This window comes from Aspergillus tanneri, assembly GCF_003426965.1.
Source record: "Aspergillus tanneri strain NIH1004 chromosome Unknown AapTan_7_pilon_pilon_pilon, whole genome shotgun sequence".
NCBI lineage: Eukaryota > Fungi > Ascomycota > Eurotiomycetes > Eurotiales > Aspergillaceae > Aspergillus > Aspergillus tanneri.
Genome location: NW_022984634.1, coordinates 2869858 through 2894456, shown reverse-complemented (window position 1 = coordinate 2894456; position 24599 = coordinate 2869858). Strand labels below are relative to the sequence as shown.

The 24599-nt window shown below is 50.5% G+C and overlaps 9 protein-coding genes across 9 annotated transcripts; 4 read left to right on the top strand and 5 right to left on the bottom strand.

Annotated features, from left to right (window-relative positions):
• Positions 1-196: 196 nt before the first annotated feature.
• ATNIH1004_007565 (uncharacterized protein) lies at positions 197-3632 on the top strand (the record flags this gene model as incomplete). Its single annotated transcript, XM_033572185.1, has 6 exons — positions 197-400; positions 462-530; positions 591-1028; positions 1081-1231; positions 1321-2752; positions 2807-3632. 6 exons carry the CDS (start codon positions 197-199, stop codon positions 3630-3632), a joined length of 3120 nt encoding a protein of 1039 aa, XP_033425500.1.
• Positions 3633-3888: 256 nt separating this feature from the next.
• On the bottom strand, positions 3889-5226 carry ATNIH1004_007564 (uncharacterized protein; the record flags this gene model as incomplete). The annotated part of the gene is made up of 3 exons (XM_033572184.1): positions 3889-4331; positions 4416-4717; positions 4850-5226. The coding sequence occupies 3 exons, from the start codon at positions 5224-5226 to the stop codon at positions 3889-3891; spliced, it is 1122 nt and encodes a 373-aa protein (XP_033425499.1).
• Positions 5227-5534: 308 nt separating this feature from the next.
• pex14 (putative peroxisomal membrane anchor protein (Pex14)) lies at positions 5535-6938 on the bottom strand (the record flags this gene model as incomplete). Its single annotated transcript, XM_033572183.1, has 5 exons — positions 5535-6281; positions 6336-6420; positions 6493-6742; positions 6833-6839; positions 6909-6938. The coding sequence occupies 5 exons, from the start codon at positions 6936-6938 to the stop codon at positions 5535-5537; spliced, it is 1119 nt and encodes a 372-aa protein (XP_033425498.1).
• Positions 6939-7365: 427 nt separating this feature from the next.
• NDC80 (kinetochore-associated Ndc80 complex subunit NDC80) lies at positions 7366-9712 on the top strand (the record flags this gene model as incomplete). Its single annotated transcript, XM_033572182.1, has 2 exons — positions 7366-7410; positions 7529-9712. The coding sequence occupies 2 exons, from the start codon at positions 7366-7368 to the stop codon at positions 9710-9712; spliced, it is 2229 nt and encodes a 742-aa protein (XP_033425497.1).
• Positions 9713-10040: 328 nt separating this feature from the next.
• Positions 10041-10550, bottom strand: ATNIH1004_007561 (uncharacterized protein; the record flags this gene model as incomplete). The annotated part of the gene is made up of 1 exon (XM_033572181.1): positions 10041-10550. One exon carries the CDS (start codon positions 10548-10550, stop codon positions 10041-10043), a length of 510 nt encoding a protein of 169 aa, XP_033425496.1.
• Positions 10551-10790: 240 nt separating this feature from the next.
• On the top strand, positions 10791-11179 carry ATNIH1004_007560 (uncharacterized protein; the record flags this gene model as incomplete). Its single annotated transcript, XM_033572180.1, has 2 exons — positions 10791-10886; positions 10949-11179. 2 exons carry the CDS (start codon positions 10791-10793, stop codon positions 11177-11179), a joined length of 327 nt encoding a protein of 108 aa, XP_033425495.1.
• A 454-nt stretch (positions 11180-11633) lies between these two features.
• Positions 11634-14672, top strand: ATNIH1004_007559 (uncharacterized protein; the record flags this gene model as incomplete). Its single annotated transcript, XM_033572179.1, has 1 exon — positions 11634-14672. One exon carries the CDS (start codon positions 11634-11636, stop codon positions 14670-14672), a length of 3039 nt encoding a protein of 1012 aa, XP_033425494.1.
• A 790-nt stretch (positions 14673-15462) lies between these two features.
• Positions 15463-15972, bottom strand: ATNIH1004_007558 (uncharacterized protein; the record flags this gene model as incomplete). Its single annotated transcript, XM_033572178.1, has 1 exon — positions 15463-15972. The coding sequence occupies one exon, from the start codon at positions 15970-15972 to the stop codon at positions 15463-15465; it is 510 nt and encodes a 169-aa protein (XP_033425493.1).
• Positions 15973-17322: 1350 nt separating this feature from the next.
• On the bottom strand, positions 17323-18967 carry ATNIH1004_007557 (uncharacterized protein; the record flags this gene model as incomplete). The annotated part of the gene is made up of 2 exons (XM_033572177.1): positions 17323-18460; positions 18531-18967. The coding sequence occupies 2 exons, from the start codon at positions 18965-18967 to the stop codon at positions 17323-17325; spliced, it is 1575 nt and encodes a 524-aa protein (XP_033425492.1).
• Positions 18968-24599: the final 5632 nt, after the last annotated feature.

Genomic DNA, 24599 nt, shown 5'->3' with positions numbered 1-24599 from the left:
GTTTTCTTTTCTTCCTTCCTTCCTTCCTTGCTTGTTTGTTCATCACTCTCTTCCTTCCTCCTTAGAAGAGGGTCCGGCCTTCTCCCACTTCCTCTGTTATTGTCTTCCTCCTGTTTTCTCTTGTATTATCTTCCCTGTGCATGCCTCTTCTACCTTTGAGACTCCAAGCTATCACCACTTGAGATTACCCGTCGGTATGGCCGCTCACATTACTCTCGGCCCAGACATACTGGGTTTTGACGTTGTCGTGATCGTCCACTGGCTTCTGCCATCGGTTGCAGCTTTCTCATATTTTGTGTCTGCTCTGGTCAGATTTGCACTGGGGTTCCGCCATAGCGGTAGTGAAGGTCTCGCGCGGAGAGTCGCGCTATGCTGTATGGGCATCGTCTGCATCACTTATGTATTTCATTCCCTGGGCCTCGTCCGTATCTTCGGTGGAACAGGTACTAATCCTCCTGTAGACTCTAAGCTCTGCCGGTCTTCTGTATTTTTCTCTCCTAGGAGAGCCAGCGGTATCCCGGGATAGCATTGTGAGAACACTTTCTGAGCTGTATCCTCCTAAAGGATGCTAACGCGCAGGCATTTATCAGGCTTATAACGTGAACTCGGCTTTCATCTGGTTCTCAATGTTCCTTGATCTCTCGGGCCCCCGTATATCTTCGTATGCCTCTCTTGCCGGATGTTCCATTATATATTGCCTGGCGGAAGTATTCTTGCTTGTTCCGAAAACTCGGCATCTGGAATTGATGGGGACGGCATGGGCTATTGCTGTATTTGTTGTCCGTGGAATCCGTTTGCTGATTCTGTCTCTTCTTGCTTGTGTTGCCGTTAAATCTTTGGTTCCTCTAAGGCGCCATCAGCACGGTGAAACAGTGCCCCTCCTAGGGGACGACCGTACGCCCAGAAACAATCATCTCTATAGACATGGAGGGTCCCACTATGGTGCGATGTCTACAGGTCAGACTGCGAATCTTAGCAATGGGACACGTCAAAACGGCAGGCCCGACTCTAATTCTGGGAAAACCATGGTAGGTCGGACTGTCCGTGTACCATAAAAGCGTTTATTAACTTCGATGGCAGTTGCTCATGCCCTTCGTCTGGCCCCAGAACAAACCTCTTCTGCAGCTGCTGTGTGCTGTGGCTGGCATTTGCCTCCTGGTAGAAAGGGCTTTGGTTTTGCTCGTTCCTCTGCAATTGGGGCGTGTTGTAGACGCGCTTATCGAGAAACCTGGTATGTCGTCTCATCGACGTATTCGTTCTTAATTCCCCCTCTATCCCTGGGAAATTTTCGAATGTGCTCATATCAATGGCTTCTCGCAGGGACGGTTCCATGCCACGAAATAGGCATCTTCGTCGCCCTCTGGCTTTTAGACACCAGTGGCGGCATACCAATGCTATGCAAATGCATATGGTTCCCTCTTGAGGATAACTTTTATCTCAGGATTGGGACGGCTATCTTCGACAAGATTTTGACATTGCCTGGCGACTTCCATGCCAAAACAAATCCAGCAAATCTCTGGGAATCGGTGACCCGGGGGGTGAGTGTCAGATACCTGGTTCGTTCGTTTGTCTTCCACATCATTCCAACTGCTGTCGACATTTCGGTGGCTATAGTAGTGCTGTGCTATATATTCAGCATCTATATGGCAATGGTGTTTACAGCCGTCGTCATTGTCCTCTTCTGGGTGTCGTACAAGATGCTCCCCAGACTCCTGGGGAAACAGGAGCGATTGATAAGTGACATGGAAAATGAGCATAAATGCCTGTATCAAGCAACCTCAAACTGGCAGACTACAGTTTACTTCAACCGCATCCAACACGAGAAGTTACGGTTTCGTTCGGCCATTGCGAACCGCATGGGCTCATCAGCTTCCTTCTCCCTCGGTGTTCATCTAGAGTGCCTTGCGCGGTCGTGCCTGTTGAGCGGAGGGTTGTTTGGACTATACCTTCTTGCAGCTTATCAGATAGCCTGGGGCAGGAAATCTCTTGGGAGTTTTGTGATGCTGGTCTTCTATTGGTCGCGGCTTTCCAGCCACCTTCAGGTCCTTCCTAGTGTGATTCGCGATACCACTCTAGGTATTCTTAATGCGCGTGAGCTAGTGGCAAGGCTGAGCATTGAACCCAGTATCTGCAATCTCAAGGATGCCAAACCGCTTCTAGTGGATCGAGGGGGCGTTGACTTTCGAGACGTCGGATTCACTTACGCTGGGCAGAAGCAGTCGCTGAGTCACGTCGATTTCCAGGTAGAAGGTGGCCAAACCGTAGCCATTGTGGGCGAATCAGGAAGTGGAAAATCGTCCCTATCGAAACTCCTTCTACGCATGTATGATCCAGCGCACGGCACAATTTTCATCGATGGACAAAACATCCAAAGCGTGACGTTGGAGAGCTTGCGCGACAGTGTTGGTGTAGTGCCTCAAGAACCAGCTATATTCCACGATACGATCATGAACAACGTCAAATATTCTAATATATTTGCCAGAGATGAACAAGTGTACGAGGCCTGCAAAGTTGTGGGTCTCCACGGTCTCTTTATGTCATTCCAAGAGGGATATCAAACATTTCTCGGAGAATACGGCGTGAGTTTATCCTCTGGTGAACGACAACGGATGGGGATTGCGAGAATAATCCTCAGAGATCCAAAAATACTCTTCCTCGACGAAGTGATGAACAATGTAGATAGCAACACCGAGTCGATAGTCTTGCAGGCTCTCAAAAAGCTCTATATGGGGAGAACCATCTTCATCGTCTCGTAAGTTGGAGAACAATGGCGTCCGCTCTTCTCGTGTCTGACCTGTTCCAATAGGCACCGTCTTTCCACAATCGCAAGCGCCGACAAAATCCTTGTCTTTCGTCGCGGTAGAGTAGTCGAGCAGGGGGATCACAATTCGCTGCTGGCAGCAAATGGGTATTACTCTTGTCTCTGGTCACATCTAGCCAGACCTAAGCCTCCTACTTCAGCAGTTAAAGTGCTTGGCAAGAAATCACAACCAGCTGGAACTCCGCTGGCTACCAGAGAAGTGAATCGTATTCCACTTGGTCGAGGCGAAGACCCCAACGATCCTGTCGATCTATCGATGTCGAATGTTGGTAAATGGTTCCTACACAAGGCTAACGAGAGAGCAAAGCAAAAGGAAATCTCCCATCTTGCTACTGGATCTCCGGGAGGAAACTTTGCCGATGTCTCTCCATTTCAAAGGACGATATTGAAGCCTGATGCCCCGGAGTTTATTCCCTTCGCACAGCGACATTCCGCCGAGAGCAGGGATAGGCACACAGGATCTTGTACAAATGAGAATCAGCACACTGGTACTTCGGAACAATTTCCAGAGCACAACCAAGTCGGAAAAGAGAATATGCGACAGACTCCCCATCCCTTGACTGTGCGTGAAACATTGAGTCCTCTTGTAGATGGTAATGTTGTTTCCTATACAGCTCATGGAGGCATGAGCAATGACTCAACCGCTTCAGTCCTGCAGCAGGTGGATAATGGTGTAGTTTTAGCATATCCAAGGAAGGCACGAAAGAGGACCAGGAAATCGAAGCGCCGAGCAGCTGTCCGCAGGAAACTTACAGAGAGTGAACCTGTCGAAGTTGGCTTCGGCCATGAGCCGTACATGCTTCCCACTTAGCTGGGCTGGCACGGGCGACACTGCAGAGTGTTCTTCCACGTTGGTCTTCTAACCCAGTCAATGGCAGGTTTTAAAGGCGGCGCTATCGTATGATGCTATGTAGTCCATTATCGCCACTGAAGGCCACCTCTAGATCATTGTGTATATAGTTATGGATGTCTATGTAATGAATGGGGAAATAGGGTGAGAAAAGAATGTGGATACAGTCGAAAGTCGCGAATGAGAAGTACTATCAGAGAAGAAAAGAGCAAATCATTTACCCAAATCTTTGCTTCGCCAGGGTCTTCAGCCACCCAATCGTCTCATCTTCCTTCCGTCGATATTGCTGCAACCGTTCTTCGCGCTCGGCCGCTCTGGCTCGCAGAATTTCTTCTCTCCTGATCTCCCGCTCGTTCTTCTTGCGCTGTTCCCGCTCCCGGTCCTTTTTCATCGCCTCGAAATCGTTGGTGCCGGAGCCCATCAACTCTTCTTCAGGAGCAGCGTCCGTGGGGGAGCCTCCTCGCCGGGTTTCTGCGAAGGCGCGATTCGCCGCAGCGGCTTCTTTACGCTTCTCCATGCGCCGCTCATGCGTTCCCGGTTCTGCGCGTGGCGCCACTTCGTCTTCTATATGTCGGAGCTCGGATCGGTGCGCACGGAGCTCGGCACGGCGGTGTTTCTGGGCGTCCTGACGGGACACAATAGCCTCATCAAGAGTGAATTCTTCGACAAGTTAGTGATGTGACCAAAAAACAAAAAAAAATAAAAATAAAAAAAAGAGTCTGGAAAGCAAGAATAGGAATGTACCATTTCGCAATTCTAGATCCTGCATTGTAGGAATCGCCGGCCCCGACAGCTGACCCTTCTGAGCTCCGTGTCCATACGGCAAATCCGGTCCATATTCATCGTCATCATCTTCAGCACCATCCCTGACGTCTGACTCTCTTGTCCTTCGCTCTAGGTCTAACGACTCATCTCGTTTCCCGGATTGATCTCCGTAGTCCGGCGATCCGCGGTTCGGATGTGGTGCTGGATGAGTCTGAATATCGCGACGGGCTCTTTCCAAGGTATTTGGATCGTACCACCCTTCTGCGAGTTCTCCACGGTTCCTATTATGTCAGTTTGAATTCATTTTGTAACAGATGTTTTGACTAGATAATTCTGCTAAACGGGAGAGGCTTTCAGGCTCTAAAGAGAAGTAGAAAAGAAAATAAAAGCGGAGGACGAGGGGGATATTTTACCATTTCCCCATAAAACTCTTCCATCGTCCCTTAACCTCTTCTTCACTTAACTCTTCCAATATAAGTCCCTTCTGGATGTCCAGGTACATGGCAAACATGGGTTCAAACAGGGCCAAATCGCGCTTGGAGAGTTCTCGGGCCTGGAACGGGAGGACAACAACAGGGAGATTTCCCTCGTGACGATCATGATCATGGTGTCGGTTATGGCGATCGTGATGGCTATGACGATGGCGATGGCCGTTGTAGTGGCGGCAGTGGTGATGATGTCTTTTGCGCCTGTCCGGGGAGCGCGACCGAGAGCGCGAGTCGGAGCGTGGACGGTGGGAATGGGAATGGGAATCGCGATTGGATGAAGGGCGGTCTTGCGATGTTGACATTTTGATTAATTCTCGGTGGTTTTTCCCCCTCTTTTTTTTAAAAAAAAAAAAAAATAGTTGGAGACGAAGGTAGAGGATGTGCAAAAGACGAGAGGGAGTGACGTCGAAATATGTGCCAAGATTTTGGTAATGGTCGATGATCCGTTGACAGGATACATACAATTCAAAGACATCCTGGTAAAGGAAGTTTCTATCTCCGTTTAATTCATGATAAATACAGGTAGTAAATAAGGCGACAAAAAAGAAATGCGAGAAGCCAGATTCTACAGATAATGGGACATGACAGTAATTTATGGATAGGCAACTATCTAACTGGCTGGAGCACTCTGCTCGTCACTGGAATTATCGGTGGAGGAGGACCCCCCAGCACCAGACGCCGGTGTCGATGGAGATGCGTTCTTGGAGCGATGAGCGGCCGCCATCTGCCACGCAGGAATAGATGCCGATCGGCTGAACTGAGAAAGAGGGTTGCCGTTCGTCGAGGGGGTGCTCTTGCTAGAGGTTTCCTGAGCTGTCCCGGTCGAGGCCTGAGAGTCTTGTCCCGTCGTGGTGCCGTTGGTTGGGGACGTAGCTGCTGGAGTCACTGGGACAGTAGAGTCCTCCGCGGGCCGAGAAGCAACGGGCAGGGCCGATGTGCCAGCAGGCTTTGCGGTTGCAGGAGAGCTCGATGTGCCGCCAATTCTGTTGCCCAGGAGAACCTTCAAGCTCTTCAGCTCGGTGCCCAGCTCCTTCAATCGGTTCTCGTTGCCTTCGCGAGCGCCTTGCAGGGCCTTAGGGATGGTATCCTTCAAGGACTTGACTTCATCATTGATACGACGGGTTTCGTCGTCTCTCCGGCGCGAAGCTGTCTTCAGATCTGCAACTAGATTCTCCACCTCGTGCAACGCGGCATCTAACCGCTCCGTGCGCGCCTCCTCGGCGGACTTCAGGGCGGCGGTGTCGGTAGAAAGTTGCTCGATCAGAGCAAACGCACGGGAAAATTGTTCATCAATGTTCTCCTTGTCCTGCTCCAATTGGGGCGGAGTAGGTGGTGCGATCAACGGTGTAATGTAACGCTTGAAGAAGGGTCAGTCTCATTCATGGGTAGAATGGAGAGTAGAAACACTGACCTTCGCAACGAAATACAGCCCATAGCTTACGCCTCCCATCACCGTCGCCATAATGAACCAGTCCCGCCAATCCCTCTTAGGGGGTCTACAGCGTGTAATTATTAGTTTTGATTTCTCTTCGTCGTGCTTGAACGGATGGCAAACTTGGTAAACTCACTCTGGAGGGGGCTGCCATTGGTCATATGGAGGATACGCATATCCTTGAGGAGGGGGAGGGGGAGGTCTGTAAACAGGTTGCGATTGATATCCCGAAGAGGAGGATGTTGATACAGCTGCAGCTGCAGCGGAAGGGTCTTCACCTGCTCGAGCTAGAGCAATATCGATCTCTTCTTTTGTCAGGTTCTTCGATTGTAGAAATGCGACTTTCTTTTCCAATGGCGACGAGGACACCGCCGGATCCTGGAGGACTATAAGAGAGTTAAGATCATCACCATAATCATCATCGTGATAATAATAATACTAAGTGGGAGAAGGGATAGGAGGCGTCAAGCACGCACAAGTAACCTAAACATCGAGAATCACGGTCAGCTCCGACGCCGAAAGCAGTACAGTGATCAGGTGGATCTAACTTACAGCAGAGGAGATCAGCTCCTCGCGAGCCATGATGGGAGACAGCCGAAGGCTCGAATTCCAGGGATATTGGCAGTCAGGAGAACAATGGAATAAATCTAGCGAGAGAGAAAGGGAGAGGGGAGAGAGAAGAGGAGAATGAAAGAGAGAGGGAGGGCAATCGAATGAACCTCGGAAGTTCCGCAGTAATTACGATACGGCGGAGGTTCCCCAGAGTCTCGTGATTAAGTACCTACGACTTGCTGCTCGGTGCCGGTGTTGTTCCGGTACATCCCACCGCCTGCCATTTCTGTTCAAAGTGGCATAGCTTGTTTACATCCATCGTCGGTCTGTTGTGCTGCCGTCTTTTCGCTGCTGTCGCTTCCCCCATTCTTGGTCTGCATAATCACGGTTGAGCCCTTCTAGAAGGCCTGGTGTCGATTCTCCGCCCCTAGGCCGCGACTGCGGCTAAATTATCATCATGTCGCAGGATACAGGTTTATTCAGTATCAGACGCCCTCGAGAAGTATGTTCCTATTCACCCCTCCCCCGGTTCCCCATTTGATTTAGACAGCTGCCGATGGGCCTTTCAAAGACTTCATAGTATTGTGAGGGATGGTAACTGTTAACGTTAACTAACGCAGTCAATGGCACAGACTCTGGGGAGCGTACAAAACTTCTCCTCCCTGCCCCAACCGTCGTCGGCCTTGAAACGCACTAGTTCGATGGGATTCCAAAACCCGCCCTTCACTTCCCAACATACGCGCTCCATGTCGCTGATGAATTCGGCCAGTCGGCCGCAACAACCTAACTTCCAACGTTCTTCGTCCGGGGGGTTCGGCGCTGATGCCGGTTTGTCATCCGTCCGCCGCTCCGTCTCGAGCAACATATTCCACGGCGCGAGTGTCAGTCGCCCAAGCTATGCTCCAGGACCTTTGTCTTCGTCGAACCCATCGTTGCAGGGCCTTCAGCGGAGGAGCAGCGTCTTTTCGCGACCGTCGGTCGGAGGCGCAATGGGCCACCAGTCCTTCTTTACGCAGGTCCCTACAGCGGCTGGGGTCCCCAGGGATCCACGACCCCTCCGAGACCGGTCATTTCAGGCTCGCATCGGACAAGAGCTCCTGGAGTATTTGACCCATAACAACTTCGAGCTCGAGATGAAACATTCCCTGAATCAAAACGCCCTGCGGTCGCCGACGCAAAAGGATTTCAACTTTATCTTCCAGTGGCTATATCATCGCATCGACCCAGGCTACCGGTTCCAAAAGAGCATGGATTCAGAAGTCCCACCAATCCTCAAGCAACTGCGCTACCCCTACGAAAAAGGCATCACCAAATCCCAGATCGCGGCCGTCGGGGGCCAGAACTGGCCTACGTTCCTCGGCATGCTGCATTGGCTGATGCAGGTGGCCCAGATGATGGACCGGTTTATCTTGGGAGAATACGACGACGCGTGTGCCGAGCTCGGTGTGGATGTCTCGGGGGACCGCATTATTTTCCGTTTTCTCACGGGCGCCTACCATGACTGGTTGCAGGGCGGCGAGGACGAGGACGACGAAACCGCCGAGAAACGGTTGGTTCCACACGTCGAAATGATGGCCCGGGAATTTGACAAGGGGAACGAAAAGTACGTCCAGGAACTACAGGCCCTCGAAGCCGAAAATCGGTCCCTGCGCGATCAAATCGAAGAAATGGAGAAGACTGCCCCCGATATTGCCAAACTCGACAAGCACTTCCGCATCTTAGAGGACGACAAGGGGAAATTCGAGGACTACAATCAGAATGTCCAGGGCAAGATCGAGAAGTACGAAAAGCGCATCCAGTTCCTGGATGACCAACTCAAGAAGACCGAGACGGAACTGCTGGCGGCGGAGGAGGAGCGCTCGGGCTTGCAGGCGAGCGTCGACCAGCAGGGGATCACGATCCAGGATATTGATCGGATGAATACTGAACGGGAGCGGCTGCAGAAGAGCCTCGACGACACGGTCAGTCGACGGGAAGAGACCGACGCGCGCGTCATGGCGAAGGAAAATGATGCGAGCAAGAAGCTGGAGGATCTGGAGGAGATCGTTAAGGCTTACAACACTCTGGGCTACCACACCAGTCTGATTCCCCGGTCTGCGGTCAATGCCAAAGGCCAGGACTACGAGCTCAGCCTCAACGTCAACGAAAGCCACTTTTCCGCCTCCCAGATCGGCGGAGCGCCGAACCGGATCTCATCGGATGGGGATCGACTGCTGGCAGAGCCATTCACGGGCTATCACCCGGCATATCTACTAAATTTGGATCTACGGGGGGCCGTCCGCAGCAGTCTTCAGGCGCTTCGCAAGGAAATCAACGAGCGACGGAAGCACGCCATTGATGATGACCTGGAGCGGCGCAACCTCCTGGATAATATCAAGGAGGCGATGGACGAGAAGCGGAGCGAAGTGCACGCCTTAGAGCACAAGCGACGCGCCGCAGAGGAGGAGTTCGAGCGGACCAAGGAGATCACCACGACGCAAAAACTCGCCTCGGACGCCCAGATCGAGAAAATGGAAAAGGAGTTAGCCAAAATGCGGGCCACGATGACCGAGAGTGTGCAGCTGATGGAACAGCGGGAGATGAACACGAACATCGAGTACGAACAACTCACCCTCCGAGCCAATGCCCTCCGCGAGGAGCTGCACACCAACGTGGAAAGCATGCTGCACGACGTGATCCGGTTCAAGGTCCATATCCAGAAAGGGCTGGAAGACTATGAGAATTTCGTGGTCGACGAAGTGGAGCAGGAGCTGGGGGGCGACGTGCCTATGGAGGAGGACAACGACCAACCCGGCGAGAGCTGATCGAACGTCCATCCATACTCGTATTCACGATTGACTGGGGAGTTTGGGATAAATTGGTTTTTCTTTCTGTCTTTTTTTTTTTTTTTTTTTTTGGGGCTGGACTGAGATACATGTGCCGATCCGTCTTAGTATCTTGGGTGTGACATGATTATGCGGTTCTTGATACCTTTTGGGCTTCTGGTTGCGTATTTTATTTTGTTCATTTGTTGTAGGAGATGGCCGTCTGTACATAGATTCCCCAAGTGTTCCATATATTCAGTTCTTTTTCTTCGTTGCTTCCTCTAAGGATGAGTAAGAACTCCATGTCGTCAGCCTTCCCGAGCATGTTTCAGCGCAGTCCAGATTGGCGTAGAACAAGAACCGCCCTGACCCAGATGGCCCCGTCCAAGCCTGCTGATTGGAGTCTGAATAACGACTCCGATCGAGGATCGTCGCCGTTATCTCGGGTTTCTCCTAGCAATGTCCGACGGAGCATTTCTGACTCTTCCACAGCGTTTCGACGCCGAGAAACTGATCGGCACACACACACGGGATGGCGACGGCGATGATATTCATGATAGGAAGGATGGAAGAAACCCTCCGACGGGGATCGTCGTGCTGTTGCCGCCCCTCGGTTGACAGTTGACACGGCGGCGCCTCTGGATCGACGGTCCATCGTATCTGGATTGGGCCAGTCGCCGTGCTTTGCATGCAGGACAACAGGAACTCCCGTCTTTGTTCGCCTATCGGTGACCACTGATGCAGGCAGCAGGCCCAGGGACGGATCATAGTCTAGAATCGTCAATGGCTTCTCTTTTCTTCCCCTCAAACATTCCCTGTTTGAGCGCTGTTGATCCATATCATCCTTGAATTGATTCCAACTCACGCAAGAGGGGTGAACGAGTAGGTCCAGGCTCTCTATAAGTACCCGGCACTGCTCGATGTCTTCCAGTCAGACCATCCTACTCCTATAATTTTATTTTGTCCGTCCTTGGTTGAAACCCTCCGTCGTGCTGCGCACAACGCCACCTTCCTTCATCCCTGACATATATTTCCTTGTGATAGCCTATACGGGTCTAATTTGTACATCTCCGTCACCATGAAGACCGTCGCGATCCTCGGAGCAGTTGCGGCTTCTCTTTGCCTAACCCCGGCTGTGGCTCAGGGCAATGGCGGGTTCCATATTCTCCCCGTGGTGAGTGTAATCTAATCCAGCGATTGAAGCCACATGGTGCCCTGGCTCATCATCTATCCCAGCCTTCGAGCACTCCCACCCCATCCTCCACTCCATTGCCCACCCCCACCCCTTCGAGCACCCCGGGCACCCCCAGTTCGACTCCTCCCAGTTCGACTCCTCCTAGCTCGACTCCTCCTAGCTCGACGATCGCATGGCCCTTCCCGACCGATGGCTGGCCTTTCCCCGTTGATGGCTGGCCCTTCCGGGGTCATCGCGCCCATGCCCGTCAGGGTCGCGCTTTCAATGCATAGATGAGGAGGCAGTACGATTCCTCTGTGGGGATGGTTCATGGGTTCTTTTTTCCTTGGCTGGGCTTTGGATACGGGTGGATCAGTCATTCGCTTGAGACGGAGTCGCGTATGTTATGGTAGCAGCTCAATGACAGCACTATACCTGTAGTCCTTCTCTATGTAGCGTATGCAGTGTAGTATCCAGAGACAAACACTGTGCTATACTTACCAATCCGGGCGGCTGATTGGCAGGTATGTGACGCTGACTAAGCGGACCGGGGGAAACACCCAAAAAAATTAAAAAGCACGAAAAACTTCATGTAACGTCCGCTGCATTCAAAGACAGCTCCGTCTCGGAAATGCATCATCGATCGAAGAATTAGTCAGAGATGCGCCACAGACCGTCTCTCCGCCGGACACCTTGTGATTTGGATTGCCTCCTCCCCGTCTCATCCGCTCCATCCTCCTCCGTGTCATGAAAAGGTGCCTCTGTCCAGCTCGTCTGCTGTGTCTGTATGCCAGCGCTTCCTTTCGCGCCTCCTCGTCGCTTGTTTGTCCTCGTGTACTTGGGGTCTCGCTGCGCACAGGGCTCCGGACCTGGAGACCCTTTCTGGGACGCCAGTACTCGTCTCGTCTCTCGTTCGACCGTCGCTTACTCGAAGACTATGCCTCGCCGGAGATGAAGAGATGCCCGGTTCCGGGGCAGGAGCAGAAGAATCCGGATGTCTGGGTGCTACGGCTGGAACAGTACCTGCCGTCGTCTTTACGACACCGAGACCCTGCGGACACCGACACCGACCCTGCTTCATCAACGCCAACGACACAGGGGACAGTTGCGCAAACCATTGAGTTGAACAATTTGCTCTTCCATGCACGGGTGTCGGGGAATCTGGACCTTCTGGCCCATCTCGGATTCCGGCTGAACAATTGGGCTGCGGTGGATCATCTGATGGACCGTCTGCTCAATACGGTCGACGCGCTCGATGAGGTCTCGGTGTTCCGTCATCCCTTCTCGAATGACAGCTGGGGTCATGGGTCCGATGTTTCGCTAGATCAGCTCACCGATCAAGACGTGGACTCCTTTTCTCCGCAGCCCCGTCCGAGATCCGACTCGCCGTCGGTCTCGGAACTGACAACACTGGATTCGCTCACAGAGAGACCGTTTGCGGATGACCACTCAAAACGGTTGATGGCGGAGGTGTGGCAGAGCCTGGGTTCGATTGTGCTTGATGCGAGCGAAGCATCGCCCAATGAGTCGAAGGTGGCCATGTCATATGTCTTTCGGATCCTTGCCCGTCTCCATCATTCGGGCGCTGTATCGGATCGGGTGTACAAATATATTCCTCCGGCCATGCACCAGACCTCGTTCCGGCCCCCGGGAATGCACCTCCTCTCGACACATATCATGAATGTCCTGTCGGATGCCGCGTGGCTGATGCACGAGGCAGAGGTGGCAGCTCGGGCTGCTGCAGCGGGTGAGGATTCTCCGTTTCTTCCCTTCAAGATGGGGATCCGGGAACTTGGCCCGGAAGTTTGGTTGGAGTTTATTCTCTGGTGCTGTGTGGAGCATGGACACATCCAGGAAGGCGCATGGCTTGTTCATCAAATCCAGAGTCGCACCGGTGACCAGGCATGGAAATTTCAAAGCTGGGGGCCCCTTCTTCAGCATCCCGGGACCGTCTGGGAGACCAACATCGACCTGGAAGAATCCTGGCGCCATCCCGCCAGCGAAGATCTTACTCCCTCGCGGCGCAAACGCGCCAATCCCGCTCCCTTCAATGGGCTAGGGAAGCGAACCATCAGCCTCGAGGTCGCCGCATCATTGCTGGATAATCTTCCGAATCTGATATATCTAGGCCTGGGCTACAGGGGCGTATCAACCACCGCGCTCCTGCGCCAAGTCCCTTCCCTTCGATTCGCAATAACCCCGTCCATGACCGGTGAACAACTGCTACCCACCACCAAGGAAGCTCTGGGCTTCACCGTCCGTGCCCTCGAATCCAGAGGCTTCAACCCGGAGGCTGACCCGCAAGCCTTTGAGGGGCTTCTGCGAGCCACTCCTCATGTGGTACCACCTTGGGATGCCGACCCTAGCTGTCTGAGTGAAGAGGATATGGAGCAATTACGCCCATCGCAGATCTACAATGAAAGCTGGGCCTTGGCCGGCTTGATTGAATACAACATCCGATCTTACTCGTCCAAGCGCATGTGTGGTGATGCCGTCAACGCATTCGAATGGCTCCAGGAAGTGGTAGATAGCAGTAAGATGCGACGCATTGGCGAGTTTTTCTCCTCGCGCTCCAGCTTGCCCGATATACAACACCTCCCTACCCTGGATGCCGGCAGTCTCGCTTCGCTCCACCCCTTCGAGGCCTCGATGCCACAGTTGTCAACCGTCACTCTGGCGCAGCTCCTTGACCTGGTAACTGTGTCGCGCGCGTTTGCCTTCGGCGAGTGGCTCTTGTTTTCTGATGACATCGATGGACCCGCAGTCTCTCGAAGCGCGTATGGAAATCAGGCCCTCGCGCCCTCGATTATCCGGTTTGCCGCTGCCACCAAGAACAGTGCGCTGTGCGAATCCGTCGTGCAATCTCTCGCGCAGCCCCTGTCGGTGAATACGCTACGGGCCCTGCTCAACTTCCGCATCGCAATGGGCCAGTGGGGCCGCGTGGTACTGATGCTGGAATACCTCCGCGACTACCGATTGAAATCCTGGGGCCATAGCAATGTAACGACACTGGCCGCCGAGATCATCAGAATGGATCACGCCCTCCAACAGCCCCAGCAGGATCCAGCCGCAGCAGAACGTCAGGAGCAGAGCCTCGCCCAAGCCAAGGCTATTCTCCTACGCATCCTTGGTGGCGAATTCAACGAGTCCCACGTTCAGACCGACACCACCTTCCAGGCACGATCACTCTATGGCCTGCGTCGGATTTTCCTCTCCATCCCGGGGGCTCTACGTGACATCGCCGCCACTGCCAACGTCCTCTACGCCGCGACCACCCGAACCACCGTGCCCTACATTCCCGCCACAGCCTTCCACACCCTCCTTTCAGCCGTCGTGGACACGCAGGGCAGCGCAGCCGGTAAACGCCTCTGGAACCAATGGTGTCTGGACATCAAAGCGCCCGCCCACCGACGTCTACAAGAAGGCGGGATCTCCCGTCTCTATCTAAACCAGGAGCGCAACCCAGCCAAAGGCGACCCGCACTTCGATGCCGTCTACTTCAAGCAGGTTCGCAAAAAGGCCATCCAGCCCAACCTCAACACCGTCCGGATTATCGCCCAGGCTGCCGTTTCCGAATACAACGACCACGAATCCCACCACGCTTCTTCTTCCTCCACCTCCCTGGACAACCCCGCCACCGGCACCCTGGAATTCTGCATCCAACGATTCGAAGCGTTCGGACTCCGTCGTCGAGAAATCAATCGCGAAGTAGGCGGTCATTTCTATCGAAAGAGGAGAGAAGCCCAGAAGAGGAAGAAACAGCAGGAACAAAAGGACGGGGTATAATCATGTTTCGTATATCCTTATCCTATCCTATATTCTATATCCTCTATTGTATATGTATACACTGATCTGCATGAGGAGGAGTTGAGTTGATTTCACTTACGAGCCTTTTTTACATCCTTTCGTCCTTTTCTCTTCTCTGGAGTTTCACATCATTATGACTCTGATGTTTTGTATATATCCTCTTTTTTTTCCCATCTGGGCTTTTTCTCTTCTTCGGTATCAGTTTTTAGAGACTATTTGGAGAGTCCAGTTATGTACAGAATGTGGGATACTTGAGTATCGGTATATAAATAAACCTATTTTATCGTTAATCAAGACAATAAACAACGGTGCAGTAATTGTAGGATAAGGATAAATTTGCGGGACTCCAACTAGATAGATAGATGTATTCCAATCAGCGTACTGGACTGTGGACTTAGGATATGCAAGCCTGTACACGATAATTAAACTACTCTACTATCAGGTCTATATTATTTATGTAACAGTTATAGGTAGACTATAACTAAGGGAGCATCTAAATCCCTCGATATTTAAATATCTAATACATCATTTCTTCAAAGAAAACACCACAATTTCCATCCACCGAACTTTTCAACTCCGCTTTTTTCTCTCACGATTCCTCTCTATCGACGGCCTCAAATTAACATGGCACCAGAAAAGAACAAGATAACGCAATAAATCGGATCCAGATCTGCAACAAGGTATAAAACATATAGAATCATATAGAAGACCACGTAATGTACAAGATGTGCAGACACACAACCATATAAATACATGATACAACCCACGCTTACCCCTGATCCCACAACTCTTCATCGGTAGCGGGTGGGAAGAATGACAAGTTAAGTTCTCCACTGATCGGATCGTACAGGAAATAAGCGTTGACCTCAGTCAGGTAAGCGTGCATCATAGCCACCAGATCCACGGTGGATTCCGTGTATTCACTGGCTCCTGGAATGGCGCAGACGCAGCAATCGGCGCTGCAGCAGTTGCGATGTGCGCCGGAGGCATGTGTAATGGTTTGTCGTAGCTTTTTCGGTATGAGAGGCTCATGGGATTCGAAGTCGTCGTCAAACGGAGGCATGTCACTGAGATCACAGTCCATACCGAGTGCTATGAGCTGAAGACCATCATGGCATAATTCCCACACACGTCGCGAAGGCAGATTGAACTGGGACATCGCAAACAGCCAGCGGATGCCCTTTTCAAACGCTTGCAGGAGTTTGTGCTCCTCTTCCGGGATATGAACGCAGCCAGGGGAGAGCTCGAGAATGTCTGCACAAGATAATGCAGTATGCATCACCACGGGCAGGTCCGATAGAGCTGGATAGCGTCCAGTGTTTCCGGGAACAAGTCAAGCATCCGATGGGCTGATTCGAGGGTCGTCACCGCCATCTCGTGGCCGATTGTTGGCTTCCCGTGAGGCCCCTTCTGCGGCTGTCGCGGCGACACCACAGACACGAACGGCCCAGAGTAATCCATGAGCTATAGAATTGGAGGGCCAGGAAGAGTTCCCCACAGAACACATCCAGGCCCTGGCCCTCTTTTCATGTAAAGCTGAGCGCCGCGGGAGGCCCTAGTACCAAAGGTCGATCGATCCGAGACCTAAGCTCCCCCATGCGATGCTCGTTTGACCCCATGGCACCATGGTGGTGGAATCGAGCGAGTACACTCGGTTGGCAATTTCCTGCACGATTACAGCAAGGTCCACGTAGAAAGAAAGATCATCGCCCTACTTGGGCTGGCTTTCCTCGAAAGGAAGAGGCAGTGGAGTGGTGCAAACTCCATCCGAAATGCACGAAGCTCGACCAGCCATAATTCCAAGCGTATGTTCGGAGGTGTAGAGATACTAGCAAACCCTGTACTGCACCTCGCTTAGGATACCGGCCGTGGTTTCGCTAGTGTTCTTCATATTCAGCGAGAGATATGGACGATCGAAAAGCCAACGCTGCACTCCGCCAGACTCTGGGGTGAATCGTCAGCAAGTCGGAACACGGAGAGGGCAAAGGCTGAGAGCTACTGACCAGCAGGATATCTACTTCTCTACAAGATCTATCAGGTAATTGCTATAGGACTCAAGAGTCTCGATTTTAAAGAGCTCGCGCGCTAAGCATACATTCACAGGCATCAAACATCAACTCAATCAGTCTTCCTTTCCTCCAAAAATCAGGCACTCGCCTTCTCTTCCCTTTATCTCTGGTTGCTTCAAACCATCTGTCAGCCATTTGCGTCATCAATCAATCCCCTCTTCAGCCAGACAATTTCCACTGGAAAGACATTTTGTGGGTGATTAAAAATAGAAAAAATAAGCAGAGATATATCCAAAACTGACCAGGGATATTGAAAAGAAAAAAGATAAAACAGGAGGTATATATGTACATAGACGGATACTTGGCCCAGGATTCTATTCCTGGGCCAGGGAGAAACGCAAAACGCGCATTAGCTAGATCGCACTGTACAAGATTAAAAAAAAATAGGAGTGGGATAGGCGAGGTGTCGATAGAACATCATGCAGACATACAAGCCACGCGTCTCCCACGCACAGAGCTGTCACGAAAGGGAGAAGAGAGATAAAAATTTTGAGTGGAGAGGAAACAGAACATCCAAGACTCCAGTTGACGGCAAACCCCAACCGGTGAGAAGAATGTTCTCAGATTTCGCCAAACATCTCGTCTAGCTCATGAACTCCAACGGTCTCAGGACTCTGTAACTCCTTCCACGAGTCATCAAAAGCCATCTCGATGTCGGCTCTCATGATGTCTCTGGCGCCCAACGATAGTTTGCTCTCCTGCTCGGCCAGATCTGACATTTTCATGTCAAGATCAGGCAGCTCACTGTTCAACATGTCGATGGACCGCTTCAATGTGGAGACTGACGCACCCTCGGGGTCCTCAGGAAGGCTGATCTGGGGGGTGCTACCGATGGCGCCAGAGCGATCCTCAGAGTCCAACCCATCATCCGAGGCCACGCTCGTTCCAGACGAGAGGGATGAGGCCACGGATGTGAGGGACGGGGAGGGTGAAGTTCCGAAGAGAGTGACTACGGCGGCCTCATCCATTTCGTGCAACTGCAACTGTTCCTGAAGCGAAGGCTGTTCCGAGAATCCTCCTTGGGAAAAATAGTCTGTGTCTGGGCTGTCCGACATCCGGTCCCCGCTGGTGGACGACAGCGAGCTGTCATCGATGGGGGTCTCCGAGATGCTCATGCTTCCATCGTCCAACTCGTTGAGACCCTCGGTGAGCGCAGAAAACGCGCCCTTGGTCGTTTCAAGCCGGACAGCTTTTTGCTCCGAGGCCCGCTCGCGAACAGCACTAGCAGTCAGAGTGAATTCCTTTTCATCGCCCTCCAGTGGCGGGGAGGCAGCGCGATTCGAATGCAACAACCGCGCTTGATGAGAATGGTCGGGAAATTCACCGCTGTGTCTTGCGACACTGTTGGGATCGGCGCGACCGTCCAAATCAATGTCTTCGGTCTCAAAGTCCGGGGACGAGAGGTCCACCTCAGGGCTAGGGCTCAGACGCGACCGCTCCCGCGCCAACGCGTCTTCCTCGTCGAGGTCTGCACTGGACACGCTGGGAGTGAAATGTTTCCCTTCGACGCCGGGGATAATGGCATCGTCCGAATTCTCAGGGAGAGGTTGGCGAGCTGACGTGGTCAAGTAATAGTACACTTTCCGAGGATGGATGCGGATGAGCTCTTTGCTCAATGGACAAGGCGCCAGGGCTGTCCAAGGACGCTTCATGTATGTGCTTAGCCGCGAGGACAATAGAGCAGCAGGGTTTGCAGAGCTATTCGAACAACTCGTTAGCAGTTGACCAACCAGAAACCCGACGGGGAATTTTGAGGAATCAAACGTACTTTGCGACATTATCATTTAGAGTAACGAGAACGGCGGCAAGCTCTTTTACTAGATGTGGGCGATTTCCCGTCTTTTCCAGTTGCTCGATCACAGCGACCACGATGTCATCGTTGATGCCCTCCGTATCGACTTTGGGGGCGACACCGTGAATAGGCGATGCCGGCGGCGTTTGTTCGAAAATAGCGCGCCGACCAGTCGAGCGCCCGCCAAACAAGTGTTGCTTCACGCTCGTGGAGGGCGCGTCGGAGGCAAGGGAAGGCTCTGGCGACTGTGAATTCGAGTCGTGCGACCTCTTTACTTTTTTAGAGGGATGATGTGGCTGGTCGTCGGTCGCGTGTGGTGATTTTGAGGTGGATGGAGAACGGCGAGAAGCGCTAGGGAGGTGAATACCCAGCGACGGAAGAGACAACGACTTGCGACGGGTATTATAAGGCATAGCGGGGGAGAAGGGAGGGGGGGGCGAGGGAATAAGGATAAATGAGGTGGGAGCGAAAGAAAGGGAGAGATGGAGAAATCAGGGTGGGAAGAGGAAATGGTAGAATCGATAGAATACAGGCGGAAGAATAGGAGTAGGTAGCGACGTTCTAGGTAGTACTGCAATAATAGTAAGAATAAATCGAAACCTAGCAGGCAATCTCACAAAAACAAACCAGACAAAACTTAAACAGGGGAAACAGCAGAAACAGAGAATAGGCAGAAATCAGATGGATAATAAGAACACAGATGTAAAATAAAAAGAATAATAATAATAGTAGTAGAAATAATAAGACAGAGAAGATGAGAAAGGACAGAGGATTAGGAGGCGGCGGCGGTTAGCGATGAAGCTTGAGAGCCTGAGAGATGCCGGAACGACGAGGAACGGACAAGGGTAATCAGAGCAGAGTTCGTTGGCCAGTCCCGATGGAGCTCCGTCGTCAGAACCGTAGAAAAGGTAAGGGCTAAGGACAGACAATGGGAAATGAATAGTAATGGAAATCCGAATTGTACTAGTTATAAAAATAATAATAAAAAAGAGGAACGAGAGGAAGGAAACGGGGCTCTGTCGATTAGGGAGCTTGAGGAATCGCCGTTGCTGTGGGATTATTTTTTTTTTTCTGGGTCAGGATTAGGAAAGTAGCAGAATGGCAAAAAGGGCGGGTGGTTTATACGGGAGGCGATTGGTCCGTTCTGACGATGGGGCCATTTTTTTTTTTTTTTTCTCTTCCAGGAATGTCGGGAAAAAGGAAAGGCAAAAAAATTTTTCTGGTGGTTTTTTTTTTTTTAGCTTATTATTTATTTGCTCCTTTCTTTGTATGATTATAATTATTTACTCATTATCATTACCCCTCCCTACACCGCTTTTACTGCCCAGGTAGATTATCATGATTCTGATGCATACTATCAGCGTGTGATGCATCAGTCCCTCAAGTTGGTGGGCTCTTCTCCTTCTCCGTATTAGTACTCCATATGCACCAAAGGGTCTGGTTTAAAGGGGCAAAAAGTACGGTGGAGATGGCCATGTGTCTATGACGACCAGTCGGGACCATCCCCGGGTCTGATTGGTAGACAAGGCTGTACTTAAGATCCTGAAGTTCTGCTTAGCGATGGAGTATTGGAATTAGTCCATGCTCCTTGGACCTTTAAGCACCTAGCTAGTTAGCTAGAGAAACGCCGGACGGTTAACTACCGGAGTTGCTGGTATTGTTGTTGTTGTTGTTACTGTGGTTAATCGATGGAAACAAACAATCTGGAGCCATTTCAATAAGTATCCCAAATATATATATGCTTAGTCCAGCGCTATTTCCTTCGACCTTCACCTAGCTCCCTCACCGACTATGTGCTCTGGAGTACCGCACATATCGATCCACGCAACACCGACTTCGAAGTGTTGAAAGTATGCGCCGTCAGTCTTAACCTAAGAAAAAAGACGCCCAAACCCTCCTACTCTGTAGACTATAATGCTTTTATTATTGGCGGGTACGGACAGCTGAAACCAATTTCCATGGTACAGTACATGGGAAGCAGCTGTGTTGACAGGTTGGCATTCAGCGTATATGGTACCTTAGGCGGAGCAAAGAGTTTGGGAGCAATACCTAGGAGGAAAAGTCAAAGTGTAAAAAAAAAAAGAGCCACGCTAGTGCAACACTATGCAGCAACTTATGCAAAAACCCAGAGGCAAAAACTGGATCAAACACAAAACGAAACCAATCAGGCTTATACAATATGCCCCGCATAGACAAAGCAATTCCAGGGAAAGTCCTTCCTGGCGTCGCCGTTGAGTATTTCTAGCCAATCAACTTCGCGTAAGTGGAGCAAATTCCGATACGTCTAGAAGTTTGGAAAGGAATCCAATCGGATGGACCAGAGGAGACGCTAGCCTTTGTTTCTCCCCTAATGGATGCCCCGTCAAGAAAAAATGTACAAAGGGAATCCAGACGGAACAAATCGCCACTTCAGGATGCCACGGCACGGCTGTTGACTGATCGACTGATCTCCGGCCACTTTGATCAACTATGATCATTCTTCAATTCTTCACGATGGTGGGACTGCAAAGATCAATCTGATGTATCACCCACACGGCAAGGGATCAACCATAACATGATAGGAATGGTTCCGAAACAGCAATATCATTCCAATCACCATCCCTACGCGGAGTAGTCCGTGCACTCCGTTGCCTAGAAACAATGCATACTCCATATTCGATGAATTACCGGAATGGATCTAGCATTCCTATTTAGGTTTAGTGTCTTCTCATCTGTAGTCCCAATGTGTGGTCTATAAAACCATGTTGTTGCCATCAGTACGCGCTCGAAATGCATAGCAGTGATAGCATTCCGAGGGGGTTCGGTTGATCATCCCGTACAGAACAACAACAATTTCCACAGCCTATATAGAAACGAACATGCTTGAAGATAGTACTCGTTAGTTGTCGGTCCAAAGCCCATTCAAGGTCATCGTCTGACATCCCAGCCCGGATGCAGATGTGTCTCTTCGAGGAAATGTGACTTCTGGTGCCGTCTTGAGCATCTGATGGTACTACTTTAATAAGGCATGTGTTTGCCTCAAACACCAGTCTGAATGGAACAAGTATATTACGATTCTTATTAAGCTGAACGCGTATAGCTTTTGGAACACTTAGCAACAGGATATATTGGTTTCTATCCTCTTTGTTGGGCATCAACACGTACGACTCTGAGACTAGAGAACACTCTTAGAATGTGGTTGGGAGGAGGGCCAGACGTGACAGTAGTTGGCTCCATCATGTAGTGGTGGGAGATAGAAGTGGATATGTTTAATCTCTCTCCCAGTTCGATGTAGAGTATTGAAATTTTGTCGGGTTATGGGTACAAAAGACTTATTGATAAATTTGACTGAACTGAAGGGGTACCAGGTCCCTATTTAGCCATGCAGCCCTTCTAAAATATTGACAAGATGGTAGTGGTCATAAGAAATTCAAGGTAGTGAGAGATGCGATTTGGATGAGAGATGTGGAAGGAGAGAGATAAGAGAGAGGGCTAGATATACACAAATAACTGTCCTTGGATATAATCCAAGTAATAAGTCTGACAGGCGAAGATCTCATGTTGTACTCTTACAGTGTGTGAATATTTGAGAGAATTAAATACCCAATGTTAGTCACTTTATTATAAGTATTCTAAACGCCGCACATAATCATGTCTTTTCTGTTATTACCTGCGTCATACTTACAGGGTATGAATAGTAACAGTGGTTGTGTTGCTGGAGGGGTGATACTCCATAGGCAGGGATTAAGGGGAGCCCTCTTATATCTATCCATGTTGGAGTATATCTATCACAGTCCTCGATCCTTTATATAACTGGAGATACTATGTATACAAACCTCCCTCCTACGAGGCAACAGCACATGCATATAGCATATTATACTGTAAAGGGGCGAAATGCCTTGCTATCTAATAACTAGATATACACAAAGAGGAATCGCTGAAAGGAAGAAGTATTAAAGGGAAAGAAGTATGCGTTCTCATACTACAAGGGGTCATGTGACTGCGATAAGCGAACCAATCATATGTGTCGATTGCAGCGAAGGTGAAGCCAAGCAACATACAGGCGTAGCCCGTGACACCACAGATAGCTGGGTAACAAGCGGACGGCCACAAGTCCTCACTTATATTTGAAAAAAGAAGGGAATACAGGCTCTCCAGCTTCGGCCAGAGCTGGTAGACCAAGGGACCTTGTCAGACCTTCTTATACTCCAAATCTGTGCACGCTCAGGGCAATCTGCCTTATTACTTAACCTCTATAAGGCCCCGACAGGGGCTAACTTGATCAGACCTAATCAGGCCGTACAGGCACTTATGAACCTGCCTGAATCCTATTTTTCCCAGCCAACTATACTTGCCGGTGATTTTAACCTTCTACACAGTAGATGGCAGCCCTCACTTCAACGGGGTTACCACACTCGCAGTGACACTTACAGAGTGGCTGGATAGACTTGGACTAGTATTTACCTCTCAGATAGATACCCCTACTTGTCAGGGCCTAGGTCCAACCCTGCCTGAGGCACTACGACTATTTCATTCACTGTTGAACCGATCCAACAACACAAAATCCCACAGTTCCCGTATGATAGAATTCTTTCTTTCTTTCTTCTCTACGTTTGATGTTTCGTTGGATCGCCACTTTAGATACAATACATACATTTATCAAGGTGTTTAGGATCATCACAATCCTACCATGCAAATCCGACCCTTTCCTGGGGTGGGAATGAATCAAGCCTTATATGGATGAATGCATCACCACATGACAAGCATGACAAGCATGACAAGCGTGACAAGCGTGACAAGTGAAATTGGGGGAAATGATGTTAGTTGGCCCCCAAGAAAGCTCAATTTTTCCCCACTTCTTCATTCCTATTCCCGATCGGTTTTCCTGGTCACCTCTGGGAAAGGTCATCGCACAACTACCCCGATATGGCTATTTTACTGTTTTACGCTACTTAGAAACACTTGTATATAAAACAAGGATCAGAGTAGTGTGGCCCTGCAGTCCTGAAAGATGTGCCGCTATGTGGCAGCTTGTGTAGAAACATTCAGTGACTCAGGTCCTCGAGAATCACCAGTTCTCGTAGTGGGCCAAGCCATGGTTCTTGATATAAGGATATGCTGGTGGATCACACTCAACCGATCAGGGCGATGTTGTATTTCGGAATTCCCTCTCTTAAACATTTGCTCACGGATTTCAAGCTCCTGGGTGGGAATAAGTATAAGTACAATATAATATAGTAGATGTCTTAACTATAATTAGTTCTGCATTACCCAGCTCTGTTAACAGGGACGCATGATCATCTGAGCTGTCTTCTCTTCGTCCGTGTAGGACATCGGAAGTGTTCTGATACTAGGGCGTATTATCAGGCAATAAGACTGAAGGACTGAGAGTTAGTGGGCTGTCAGCAGATAAAGTTTCTAAATATGCATAACATGATGTGCCATAATGGCCCGAGTATAACATGTGTTTGAATCCTTCTGTACAAGACAGAGTTTATTAGTTCTACTGCTATATAAATCCCTCCAGAGGGCCCGAAGTTTGTGGAGAGGTGTCACGGCTCAGTCTAGGCCAGGAGATCTTCATATAACAAATGAATCTATTCCCGCTAACTAGGTAGCTCTTCGACGAGAATATCAAACATGGAGAGGAGAGGAAGAAGGGATGGATCAAACAACAATATTAGTTGCGGGGAAACCAGCATCACATGACCCAAGGTGACGAGGCCATCACAAGAGGGAATTGATCGCAATAGAATTTTGTATAGTTAAACCAGACTTTTATATAATATCTCCATCTTCTCTATTGTTTCAAAGCTTAACGTGTCTGAGAGTGACTATCTACTGTGTACTCATAAGCTGCACAACGGGTGAATCCAGCCTGCCACAACGACCCTCAGCAAGCCTTCCTTAAAGGAGCCATCCTCAATGGGCTTGTCTCCCGTTACTGATCCGACTGAGTCAGAGGGTGATCACCATAGCACATATAGCCAAGACTAAACTAGGTAGCTGAGCCATGAGGATCAATAGAGAAATGTCTGATGATCATGCCTCCTCCCCCCTTAGATT